The sequence below is a fragment of the Hyaena hyaena genome, unplaced genomic scaffold (assembly GCF_003009895.1).
Source record: "Hyaena hyaena isolate Hyena2069 unplaced genomic scaffold, ASM300989v1 scaffold_634, whole genome shotgun sequence".
NCBI classification, from domain to species: domain Eukaryota; kingdom Metazoa; phylum Chordata; class Mammalia; order Carnivora; family Hyaenidae; genus Hyaena; species Hyaena hyaena.
The window spans coordinates 99,372-112,630 of record NW_024081267.1 but is presented as its reverse complement, the minus strand read 5'-3'; the positions used below and the strand labels follow the sequence as shown (position 1 = coordinate 112,630).

Below are 13,259 nucleotides of genomic sequence, written 5' to 3'. Positions count from 1 at the left end.
CACTCTCCACAATAGCTAAAACATGGAAGGAGCCTAAGTGTCCATCAACAGACGAATGGATCAAGAAGATGTGGTTTATCTATACCATGGAATACTACATGGCAATGAGAAAGAATGAAATCTGACCATGTGTAGCAACATGGATGGACCTTGAGGGTGTTATGCTGAGCGAAATAAGTCAGGCAGAGAAGGACAAATACCATATGTTTGCACGTATAGGAGGATTAGGAGGAACTTAACGGAGGACCATGGGGGAGAAGAAGGGGGGAAATGGTGGGGGAAAGGGAGAGAGGAAAACCATGAGAGACTCTTGAATGCTGACAAAAACTGAGGACTGATGGATGTGGGGGGGAGGGGGGATGGGCATGGAGGAGGGCATTCGTGGGGATGAGCACTGGTTGTGGAAACTAATTTGACAATAAACTATTTGTAAAAAAAAAAAAAAAAAAAAAAAAAAGAAGAAGTAGTACAGCTGATTCTCGCAACCCACAGTAGTTATGTTCTGTAAGGCTGCCACAAACACTGAATTAGAGAATATGCAACCACTCCTCCTCGAGGAGACAGTGTCAGGCTCCTGCAAACCTCTGGTCACCTGTTTTCATTTACTGATAAATACTCAATCATGACTTATGTGTGTTTCTGTTTAAAGATGCTTTATTTCATATACCCTGCTGACTTATGAACACTGAACTCTCAGTCAACAGCACTACAGCTCATGCCTGAAGGAGGCTTATCTGACAGTATGTTCTCTGTAAGGGACATCACAGACCTTTTGCACTTCGAGATACTAGTCAGTACTTCAGTACCACACATGGGGACATTTTAAACAGCCAAATCACCAAAAAAAGACACAAAGATGGAAAATATGTGGCACTAAGTGGACCACAAAAAGGACACACATACAGTTTAAGACTTGAAACAAGTAGACCTAAGTTCAACCTGAGCTGAGAGCAAATGGCTGGGCACTCACACTCCTCCCCTCACCTAAGAGCATGAATGACCACAAAAGCACTGTGTTGATCTAGGGTCACAAAGTCAGCGAGTAGGTGGATTTGGAAATATGAAATCCAAAAATGATGAGGATCAACTGATACCATGCTCTCATAACCCACCAGGCCTAGATATAACATGGTGTGCAGGAGTCCAGGCACAGATGGTGACACTGACCAACGGTTTAGCACAGCCACTTCAGTAAGTTAGCTTCCCCGTGGACACGGGTGTTTAATGTGGCATAATTAATTGGCCAATAATTCTGACATGAGTTTTAGGCTCTAGTGTGACAAAACAGCGATTAGAGTTTATTATTTAAGTAAATGCAATTATCCAATAAACATTTTTAAAGCATACAAAGAATGACAAATACAACTCATTTGAAACACACATGCATAAATTTTACACTTTATATAGCCATCATAGAAGTTTTAAGTGTACGTTTTCCTACTGGCAAATATTTGACTAAAACAGTTGGGTCAATATTTTTAAAACTAAAGATGGCTCCTGGAGCAGTTCCCATCTGCTGCTATGGTTTCAGGTAGAGATGCAAGAAAAAAGTGTCCTCGCGCTTTCCGTCTGTCTGGTTGTGGCAGTTAAGATTGAATGGGGGAACACAGTGCAAAAACATGGGAGAGAATACCTGCAACTCAGAAGTAACCCTGTCAATAGTGAAGACCTTGTTTTACTCCAAAGGATCTAAAATGTGAGTTTACAAGAGAAGTGTTGGAGAATGATTGCCCAGACCCTTGCCCTTTGATTAATTCCACTTTTATAAAGCTTAAGGGTTAAAACTAAATTGAAGGCAAGCCAGTGACTCATCTGGTCTTCTGACACATGAACCCACGACAAGTCCAGTGACTTTGCTATCTGGAATTTGCCCTAAAGATTGAGAGTCCATAATGTGGCTTAGAAGCTGAAGACCTGCTAAGGTTGGAAGTGTCTCCTGATGATTGGTAGAAGCAAACCCAAATTCTGGACATCAGGCTGATGGCAATTTTAAGCATTCTGATATATTAAAATCTAGAAAAAGCNAATGATTGCCCAGACCCTTGCCCTTTGATTAATTCCACTTTTATAAAGCTAAAGGGTTAAAACTAAATAGAAGACAAAACAAAAAAAAAAAAAAAAACTAAAGATGGCTTTTTGTTTTCTTTCAAATAGTATAATTAACTTTGCAAATGAATTTAAGGAAGCATTGGCTCCACTGAAGAGTAAAGTACAAAGTCTTTTAACTACTGCTGTAAAATTTCACTTTTCCATGAAAAAGTTCACATCCTATGACAAATTTTCAGTATTTCAATAAGCTATGAGGAAGTTGCAACATGCACTTGGTTACCTCCAAATTAGATTAGTTCATTTTGATCTTTCATACAGTAATTCACTAACAATAACTTTTACCTTGTATTTCTTAAAAGATCAAAGAGAAAATCTCACTCCAGTAGAATTGTACTGTTTATATAATTGACAAGTAAAAATATTTTCACATAGGGGACCTGGGTGGCCTAGTCAGTTGAATGTCCGACTCTTGATTTTGGCTCAGGTCATGGTCTCGTAGTTTGTGAGTTCAACCCCCTTATCAGGCACTGTTTTGACAGCCTGGAGGCTGCTTGAGATTCTCTCTCTCTCCCTCCCTCTCTCAAAATAAAGAAATAAACCTAAAAAAATATTTTCACATAAAACAAATATTAAAACAGGGTCATTTTTCTGATCAGGACCCACTGTGACCCTACACAGTACAGAGCTTCCCTTCCCAGGGTACCCGTCCATCAGTGCAAGAGGGCAAATGAGAAATGTGATATATACGGTGAGTTTAATTCAACTAAAGTCTGGAAGGGTGAATGTGCAAAGGGGAGAAGGGTCAAAGAATAGCTGATGCCAGAGACTTCAAGGGAAGAACAATATGGGTGGGAGGAATAGGGTGTTTTGTCTTGTTCTGAGGTAAAGGGAAAGAAGCAGGGAATATTCAATAAAAGAAAAAAACAAAAGCAGATTAAAGTGAAATAAACTGTTGTGATTAAAACATAAGTAAACAGACTTTTCCTAAATCTTAGAAGTAGTAAGGCTACTGATTCTTCAAATTCTGATTCCAAGAAAGCTCAGTATAGATTTTAAAGTAGTAAGAAGTTATAGCTAGCATCCAGATTTGCCAAACTCCTCCTGGCTTTTCACACGTCTTCCCTGTGTGGTAGACGCTATTAGGGTCAACAACTGGCCCAAGGCTCATAAGTGGCAGAGATAAATGTTCAGCTCAGAGAGTGCAGTGGTTCTAGGACCTGAGTCCTAACCTCAAAGCCCACCGTTCAAATCAGTTTTTAAATTTTTTTAAATGTTTTATTCATTTCTGAGAGAGAGAGACAGAGAGAGAGAGAGAGACAGCGTGAGTAGGGGAGGGTCAGAGAGAGAGGGAGACACAGAATCTGAAACAGGCTCTAGGCTCTAAGCTGGCTGTCAGCACAGAGCCCGACATAGGGCTCGAACCCACAAACCGTAAGATCATAACCTGAGCTGAAGTTGGATGTAACCGACTAAGCCACCCAGGCACCCCTCAAATTAGTTTTTAAAGTAATCCGTTAATATTTCCAGGTTTCCAACCTAAAGCAAAGTACTAGTCTTACCTACTTGTGAGTGCTCTTACATGTTTTTTTCAATGGATAAATGAGTTGTCATAAAAAGTCTGCACTTAAAATTGATGACTCATCTCTCAAGTAGGTGGTTTAATAATTTTATTTATAGATAATAAAAAGAATAATCTTTATTCAAGTTCTTGTCCAAATTAAGCAAGAATTATTATTTTTTTTTAATATTTTTATTTATTTCTAGGAGAGATAGAGAGACAGCGTGAGCAGGGGAGGGTCAGAGAGAGAGGGAGATACAGACTCTGAAACAAGCTCCAGGCTCCGAGCTGGCAGTCAGCACAGAGCCCGACACGGGGCTCGAACCCGCGAACTGCGAGATCATGACCTAAGCGAAAGTCGGGCGCTTAACCAACTAAGCCAACCAGGCGCCCCAAGCAAGAATTATTCTGCCTGCATGCATGCACGCCTGTGTGTAGGAAAAGTACTCTGTACTTACTAATACCAAAGAGCAGCTTGATGAAACTTTAAAGATCTCTATCTTGGTTTTGACTTTTTTTCCTAGCTCTTAAGGCATCAGCCAAAAGTTTCTGTGTGTGACTATGCTAAGCTACTATTCTAAGCACTGTTTGATGATTTTATTCATTTAAATATCAGGATGACAGTTGACCAGCAGATCCTGCACTACAGGAACTTGACACTGAATCCCCTGGAAGAGCATCTATACGCCTTCTCCTTTATCAGAGTTGATGGCCAAGTCTAGAGTGAGAAGTCCCCTGTGGCCATGCCCTGAGCTGGCTTCTACCGTGACGTTAAAAGCCAGACTAGATCGTGGAGTGCCTGCTTTAGAGCCACCCTCTTCACAGTGACCATTCCAGGTGTAAACTCAGACATGTGGCCTGCTTAGTTTGGGACACTGCTAAAGATGTCTAATTTTGCAATAAATATAAAACATGCTAAAGAAAGAAGCTTCAAGAAGTTTCAAGGCGAGAGACGCCTGGGTGGCTCAGTCGGTTAAGTGTCCGACTTCAGCTCAGGTCATGATCTCACGGTTCGTGGGTTCAAGCCCAGTATCGGGCTCTGTGCTGACAGCCAGCTCAGAGCCTGGAGCCTGTTTCAAATTCTGTCTCTCCCTCTCTCTCTGACCCTCCCTTGCTCATGCTGTCTCTCTCTCTCTCAGAAATAAACATTAAAAAAAAAAAAAAAAAAAGGAGTTGTTTCAAGGCGGATACTGGGCCATCAGACCAATTAGTTTCAATGAAGAAAATTATTACAGTGACTCCACATGCTCCTATTAACCAGCGGCCATAACTAGATTTCATCTGCCAAGTCAAACCAAGGTGCGTCAGTCTAGTGTTGCATTTTTGGCAAAGTGTAGCTAAAGCAAATGTGACAGTTTTAGGAGTCAGCTTGGCTAGGCTATGATACCATTATTTAATCAAGTGCTAGTGTGGGTGTTTCTGTGAAGATACTGTGTAGCTCTGGTTAACACCTACAACAGCCTGCTCTAAGGTAAAGGGTACTACCTTTAATAATATGGGGGGAGGCTAGTCCAATCAGTTGACAGCCTTAAGAAATCTGAAGTTTCCAGAAGAAAGAGTTCCACCTCAGGAACTCCTTCCTGAGTTCAGTCGACCCTACATTATTTCAGACTTCTCAGACCCACCATCATGTGAGTCTATTTCTTAAAATAAATCTGTTGGGCCGTCTGGGTAGCTCAGTCAGTTGAGTGTCCAACTCTTGATTTTGGCTAAGGTTATGACCTCACAGTCATGGGATGAAGCCCTGTGTCGGGCTCCATGATGAGTGTAGAGCCTGCTTGAGATTCTCTTTCTTTCCCTCTGCCCCTTCACCACTCTCTAAAACAAAAAAATTAAAAAAAAAAAAAAACAAAAAAAAAAACCCAGTGTATTTATTTACACTGTAATTTAAAACCTTAAGAAATAAAGTGTTTTATTTCCTTATAAAAACTTACCAAGAGTCATTTTAACAGTGCTTGCCTTCTTCCTAAGCCATGTAACATGTGATGTTCTGTATCTTCTATGCACTGGCAAACTGCCATACAACTTTTTCTAAATACAGATCAACTTCCAATGTTCTATCCTTTGTGTTTTCAATGTCATGAAATATCATCTCTGTGAGTCCCTTTAACATGAAGCATTTTGCTGACATCACCTCCACTGGGACACCTTCATCCTGTTCATTATACCATTCTTCTCATTTATGTTGACAAGCCTATCTTTACTAAGGTCTTTTGGGTGTGTGCCCCTGCTGGCTTATTTCTTCTAGAATTCTGCAGAGGTTCTATCCAGATATCAGTTGCTTCTAGCGTTATCAGTAATTACTTCTTCACTGTACTTCTACCCTTGTTGGCCAATTCATTTGTACTGATCCGTTTCTGTAAACTGTCATGTGGGTTTATCAGTGGAGGCAAGGAGGCAACACAGTCACATGCCTTGCTGTCTATGCACAAACTCAGACCAGTCACCAACATTTTTAAATGTCATGAACGATCACTGATGATGATGTTCACCTGTTACTGTACCCTGTGGACTGAGGAGCCAGAAGCAGTTCATACTGTAAGCAGTTACTCACAGTTAATGGACCACGGTAATGGGCTGGTATTTTTTAACTGAACTTCAGTAACTGGAATTTGTGCATACTGAATGTGTAAAAGAGGGATGCCTAGATTTCATTAAGTTTCATATAGTTTCTAATGTCATGGAGAAATTACTGTGATATAATTCGTGACTGCTGATATAACAACAAAGTCTCCATGTGAGCTGGATCTTGACTATTTAAAAATGCATAGAAAAAGACTGGAAAGAAATGTTAAGTCAATAATATTTACTGAGCACCTATCATTTGCCAACAACTGTTCTAGCCTCTGAGGACAGGAGCAGACAGAAATTCATGCTTTCCAGAAGCTTCCAGTCTAAAAGAGGAAGGTTGAGAAGCACAAACAATAACAAGATAAAGTACAATATACAGCATGTCAAAGGTGAGATTATAATGCTTTCGGAGAAAAACAAAGCAGAGAAGGGGGACTGGAAGTGATGACGATAGGTTACATTATGCAAGACAACAGTCAATAAAGGCTTCACTAAAAAAATAACACTGGGTGGGGGGGTAGCGCCTGGGTGGCTCAGTTGGTTAAGTGTACGACTTCAGCTTAGGTCATGATCTCGCGGTTCGTGAGTTTGAGCCCCATGTCAGGCTCTGTGCTGACAGCTCAGAGCCTGGAGCCTGGTTCGAATTCTATGACTACCTCTCTCTCTGTCCCTCCCCTGCTCATGTGCTCGCTCGCTCTCTCTCAAAAATAAGTAAACATTAAAAAAAAGACACCTGGGTGAAGAGCTAAGATTACGGAGTAAGGCTAGTATCTGGGAGAAAAAGTCAAGCAGACAGAACAGAACCTGCAGAGTGCGCAAGCAAACACAGACTAAGGAAGCTATGGTTGGAGCAAGGTCAGTGGGAATGCAGGGAACAGGAGTGAGGCCAGAGAAGACAGTGGAGTGGGCGTGGGACTGGTTAAGAATGCCTTACGTTGGTTTCTATTTTATCAAGACCTCTACTGAAACACCAGGGAGTGTTTTCACTACACATCTACTTTGAAGGTAAAACCAAAGAATCTGTTGATGGAATGGATTTGGAAACAGAAAGGATTCAAGATGACTCCAGGGATTTTGAGATGAGCAAGACTGGCATGACCAGTAACTGAAATGAGGAAGGCTTGTGAGCAGGTCAGACTTGACAGGAAGACCAGGAACTTAGTTTGTGGTATGTTAACCTTTTTTTTCAATTTTGAAAGAGACAGAGAGAGAGAGAGAGAGAGAGAGAGAGAGAGAGAACACATGAGCAGGGGAGGGGGAGAGAGAGAGAGAGGAGACACAGAATCTGAAGCAGGCTCCAGTCTCTGAGCTGTCAGCACAAAACCTGATGTAGGGCTCGATCCCATGAATCATGAGACCATGACCTGAGCCCAAGTCATATGCTTAACTTACTGAACCACCCAGGCGCCTCTCCTCTTGAATCCTTTACTGGTGGTCACCCCAAATATAAGCCTTCTCACCCATGCATCACGATTGTAAACTTACAAAGTACAAATTAACTGTAGGAAATCTACAAAGAATATAAAGAAGAAAACTAAAAATTATCCGTATACATGCTTTCAAACTTCAAGTGACTCCTTTTTTAATCATGTTTTCCCCCTGCTTAAACATACGTATTTTGGTAAAAACCAAAGAAAAACCACACTGTAGCTCTCTATCCTTTTTGCCTCACACATTATATGTAGTCTTCAGAAAGGTGTTCTTTATGTTACATCATATGCCTGTGCGACAAAGTACTTATTCTTCTAATTTTAACCCATTTTAATGGTTTCCATGTTTACTATTACAAATAGCTCTTTACCTGAATCTTTAAATAACTATTGATAAGAACAATTTTCTAGAAATGGAATTGCTTTGTTAAAATTAGTGAATATTCTGAGGTTCCTAAAACACTGCCTTCTAGGAAAGCTACACCAATTTACTCTCTCAGCAGTCCTGTATTGGGCCCAATTTATCACAAACAGAACTAGCTATTATCAGTTTAAGCTTTTCTACCAATGCTTATGTGAAAATATAATCTCATTACATTTGGGATTCACTACTTACTAGTGATAAACCTATTGTTACACTGACATCTTTTGTAAACTGGCAGCTTATGTCTTTCCTTACCCTTCTGGGATATAAGTTACTTTCCTATGGTTTTACCTGGAGGACACTTTTATGTGGTTCTCCTTCTACTATACATACCGCAAATAACATTTTGTCATTTGTCTTTTCATTTTTATGATGGTGGTTTAAACTTACGAAAGTTAAGATAACTGATGTAAATGACTCAATCTTTTCCTTTATATATTCTTTTTCTAAGAAAAGAAAATATTTTCCCAAATGGGTAAGAAAACAGTCACCAAGATTTCCTTCTAATAGTTTTTGTTTTTTACATATTTCTCTTTGTTAACATTTATTATTCAGCACTCAAAGGTATTGTGCTAACAGCTTTATATGTACTAGCTCATTTAATCTGTGTAAACACCCTGTTAGAAGTAGTTTTATCTTTCTCATTTCATGAATAATGAAACTGAGGTCAGAGAGGCTAAATCACAGGTACTAAGTGTAGAACAGAGATTGAAAGTTAAACAATCTGAAGCCACATTCCTTGCATTGTACTCACACATGCATTAAGCTATCCAATTCGAGCTACTTTGCAGTAGGTACTGTCATACCCATACCCGACACAATAACCAATCATTAAAGTTCTAATAGAAGCTCAATAATGTGAAGGAAGTTCAATATTTATCAAACTTGCAAAAGCCCTTGTCTAAGCCCCTGAAATCAATCCAAATACCTTTTATTTTACTTTTTTCTTTCTTTTTTTTTTTTTTTTTTAAGAATAACACCATTAGTATCTCTAGGTCAAAGTGCAGTGTACCGCTTGGCTTCAGAATATATACCTAGTTGATTTTACTCTGCCGAACCAGACTAAAACACATTTTAGTAGCTAGTCTGCAAGATAATAGAGTAACTTCCCCAAGAATCTGCTCTTAAGGATAACTTTATTGTATTTTTATCAATGCCTTCTCTCACTTACTTTCTATTTTGATCTAAGCTAATCTAAAACTGATACATAAAGGCCCACACGTCAGTTTCTTTAAGGTTTTTTTTTAAGGTCATTTATTTTTGAGAGAGAGAGAGAGAGAGAGAGAAAGTAAGCACAAGCAGGGGAGGGGCAGAGAGAAAGGGAGACAGAGAATCCTAAGCAGGCTCCACGCTGTCACTGAAGAGTCCAATGTAGGGCTCAAACTCACAAACCATGAGATCATGACCTGAGCCAAAATCAAGACTCTGACTGAGCCACCCAGGTACCACCACATGCCAGGTTCCTGATAACACTCCTCTTCTCTCTTTTTTTTTTTTAATGTTTATTTATTTTTTTTTGAGAGAGAGAGACACACAGAGTGTGAGTGGGGGAGGGGCAGAGAGAGAGAGGGAGACACAGAATCAGAAGCAGGCTCCAGGCTCTCAGCTGTCAGCACAGCTCAGAGCCTGACACAGGGCTTGAACTCACGAACTGTGAGATCATGACCTGAGCTGAAGTCAGCCACTTAAGCGACTGAGCCACCCAGGCACCCCAACACTCCTCTTCTCAATGAGAGCTAAAAACTTCTTGCTTCAATCTTTATGTAAGAGGCCACTTTACTTATGTTATTAGTGTAAGCATTCTCAAAGTCTTTTTGAAAGTAGGCAAAGAATAAATAGTATTTATTACAAACAATGCTGCTCAAACTAAATTCAGCAAATTATTAGGGCATAATTTTAAGTGTGTTACTCAGCTCACAGAGGAGTACCATCTAAGGTTGGAAGGAATCAGACACTATACCTGTGTACTATACTGTAAAATGGGACTCGAATATAACATACTTTAACCTCTCATATATAAGCTTTTCTGATAAATCACATTGAAATTTAAACAATGAATTAAGAATTAAGTGGTTGAGGGGCACCTGGGTGGCTTAGTCGGTTGGGCGTCCGACTTTCGCTTAGGTCATGATCTCACGGATCGTGGGTTCGAGCCCCGCGTCGGGCTCTGTGCTGACTGCCAGCTCAGAGCCTGGAGCCTGTTTCAGAGTCTGTGTCTCCCTCTCTCTCTGACCCTCCCCTGTTCACGCTATCTATCTTTCTCTCTCCTAGAAATAAATAAAACATTTAAAAAAAAAAAAAAGAATTAAGTGGTTGAGAACTTAGTTGTGACTAGAACACCAGCTTGACAAAGGACTATACAGCCAACTAAATGTTGATACTGCCTTCTTCCTCAATGTCAAAATTTGTCTCAAAGGAAGACAAGAACATTTACCCATTTTATTCTGTTGACAGGCAGGGCAATTAAGCACTCACAAAATTAAACTCTTTATAAGGTGCTATATACATATTTATAAAAATGAAGTACTGCTTTTACCAGTAAACCATTCAATGCCTTATGTACTTGGATTGTATTTCATTTTGACACTTATAATCCAGTTAAAACTTTAGCTTCAGTGTCAAAGACTATGAGTCTGGAGTTCTCTCTTGTCCAGCAAGAGAGCAGATGCAGACTTGAATACGAGAGAGGCTAATGTCCAGCAGGAGACAAGAGACCCAAACCAGGTTTCATCTCTGTAGGTTTTCTGCCCTAAGCTTTTTTCTAAACCATTTATGGAAGCAGAACCTATTTCCCCACACTTTAGGTCTCCAGAACAAATGGTGATTATTTCCCTATATCCCATTTAAACTTACAGGGTTGAACTACTAATGATTCCTGTCTTTGGTTCCTTGTGAACCACACAAAAACTGTTCTTACCTTTACACCTTGAATGAGACCATTCATGAGGAATGTGTGTTGAGGAAATGTTTCATGTAGAACCTACAAAAAGCAAACATCAAGATAAATTCAAAAACAAATTAAAGGGAAAGATTTTTGCCTCTGTTAATGTTAGGTTATGTAAATAAGATGAATCCTGGAATGAAAGCCTTTTAAGTATCAGTGAAATATGGAAAGTATCCTAAAAATACGAAAGCGTAATAAATAATGAGGCAGAAATCTAAATAAGGCAAGAACTTACATCCCAGCACTCAGGAGCTTTTCTTACAAAACCTTCTGCAACAAACATAAATTGTTAATTGGCTACACCCTTCACCATGAACAATTTTAAGCATTAAACACACACACACACACACCTGTTTTTCTGTACTTCTACCTAAAATTCCACTGATATAAAACTAAATTTACAGAATTTCTGGGAAGCTAAGAATAGTGAGGTACTTCTGGATGATTACAGCAGAGGGAAGAGGCTGATAACAAACCCTAAAACAGTTGAAGAACAATAATATGTGAAGGTAGAAAAAAAAGGTCTTTGAAAAAGTACATTTTTAGAAATCAGGTTGGGGGGCCGGGGGACAGAACTGGAGGAGAAGGAAAGACATCCATAGTTGAACAGGTTACAAAATAAGCTCCTGTATCTTGCTCTCAAAGCTAGTGACCTCCATATCTGTGCCCAACATAAGAATCAAAAAGCATAGTTCTCAGGTGCCCCTGGGTTAAGTGCCTGACTTTGGCTCAGGTTATGATCTCATGGTTCATGAGTTCCAGCCCTGCACTGGGCTCTGTGGTGACAGTGTGGAGCCTGCTTGGGATATTCTCTCCTTTTCTCTGCAACTTCCCCACTTGTACTCGCTCGCGTGCGCGCTCTCTCTCTCTCAAAATAAGTAAAATTTTTAAACGGGGGGGAGGGCACCTAGGTGGCTCAGTCAGTTAGGCACCCGACTCTTAGTTTCAGCTCAGGTCATGACCTCACAATTCACGAGTTTGAGCCCCACATCAAGTTCTGTGCTGTCAGGTGGAGCCTGCTTGGGATCCTCTACCCCTACCCATGCCCCTCCCCTGCTCACTCGCTCGCTCTCAAATATAACATTTAAAAAAATAAAAATAAAATTTCAAAACATAGGAAACAAAGTTCTCTGAACTGGGACTTCTACATGGGATACCAGAGGAACCGAATGGGTGAGATTAAAAATGACAGTGCCCCAAGCCTCTTACGGCTGCCAGGAGTAGTGCTAAGCCCTACAATCACATAATAAACCACTTCATCATGATAGAGGAATCTCCAAACAACCACACTGTCAAAAATCAAGAACTCCTATAAGCAATGTCTGCATTCAATTCTGAGGAATAGGGCTTTCCACCTGGGTTGGACAACGATACTCCAGCTGCCAGAGGAAATCTAGGCCACAGGTAGCCAACTGGCAAAGTGATGCTCTTTGTGATTTGTATTTGTGTTTTTCAAATGAGGTGGCTGTCAATGTGTAAATTTCAGGAAATTTCACCATACTCCCTATGATTTTCTAGCATGTCACAGGAAACCAGAAGATTTCAAAACATGGGGCTTGAATTTACACATATTCAATTAGCTGAGTAAGCAGACAGTGGCTGCTGCAGTAGAAGGAGCCTATATGCCAGCTGTTATGTTCTGATCCCACTTGACATATACATTATTTGCCTACCCCTGGAAGACATTTGTTTTCACAATCTCTGATCCTACCCTCTTTAGTAAATATAAGCATACATAAAATTCAACAAAAATTTGAAAACCTCTGAAAGGCACAAAGAACAACACAAATAGGGGAAAAAAATCTACCTCACTGCTAAATAACCCAATTACGGTAGGAAACATAAGAAAATTTTAAAATAAATGCAAGTGTCCTCCAAGACATTCAAGAAAAGGCTACATGCATTAAAAACAATGTGCTGCCAGCAAAGGAAACATCCCACAAAACTAATAGGCAACCAACGGAATGGGAAAAGATGGTTGCAAATGACATATCAGATAAAGGGTTAATATCCAAAATCTATAAGGAACTCACCAAACTCCACACCCGAAAAACAAACAATCCAGTGAAGAAATGGGCAGAAGATATGAACAGACACTTCTCCAAAGAGGACATCCAGATGGCCAACAGACACATGGAACGATGCTCAGCATCCCTCCTCATCAGGGAAATACAAATCAAAACCACACTGAGATACCACCTCACGCCAGTCAGAGTGGCTAAAATGAGCAAATCAGAGAACTCTAGATGCTGGCGAGGATGTGGAGAAACGGGCACCCTCCTG

The 13,259-nt window shown here is 40.2% G+C and overlaps 1 protein-coding gene across 1 annotated transcript in view; it reads right to left on the bottom strand.

Moving 5' to 3' along the window:
• The window catches only part of MFSD14B (major facilitator superfamily domain containing 14B), a 68,974-nt gene that overhangs the window by 22,326 nt on the left and 33,389 nt on the right, over positions 1-13,259 (bottom strand). Inside the window, exon 3 of the mRNA XM_039216451.1 lies at positions 10,950-11,012. Within this exon, the coding sequence (XP_039072382.1) occupies positions 10,950-11,012 (63 nt within the window). The remainder of the gene's footprint in view (positions 1-10,949; positions 11,013-13,259) is intronic.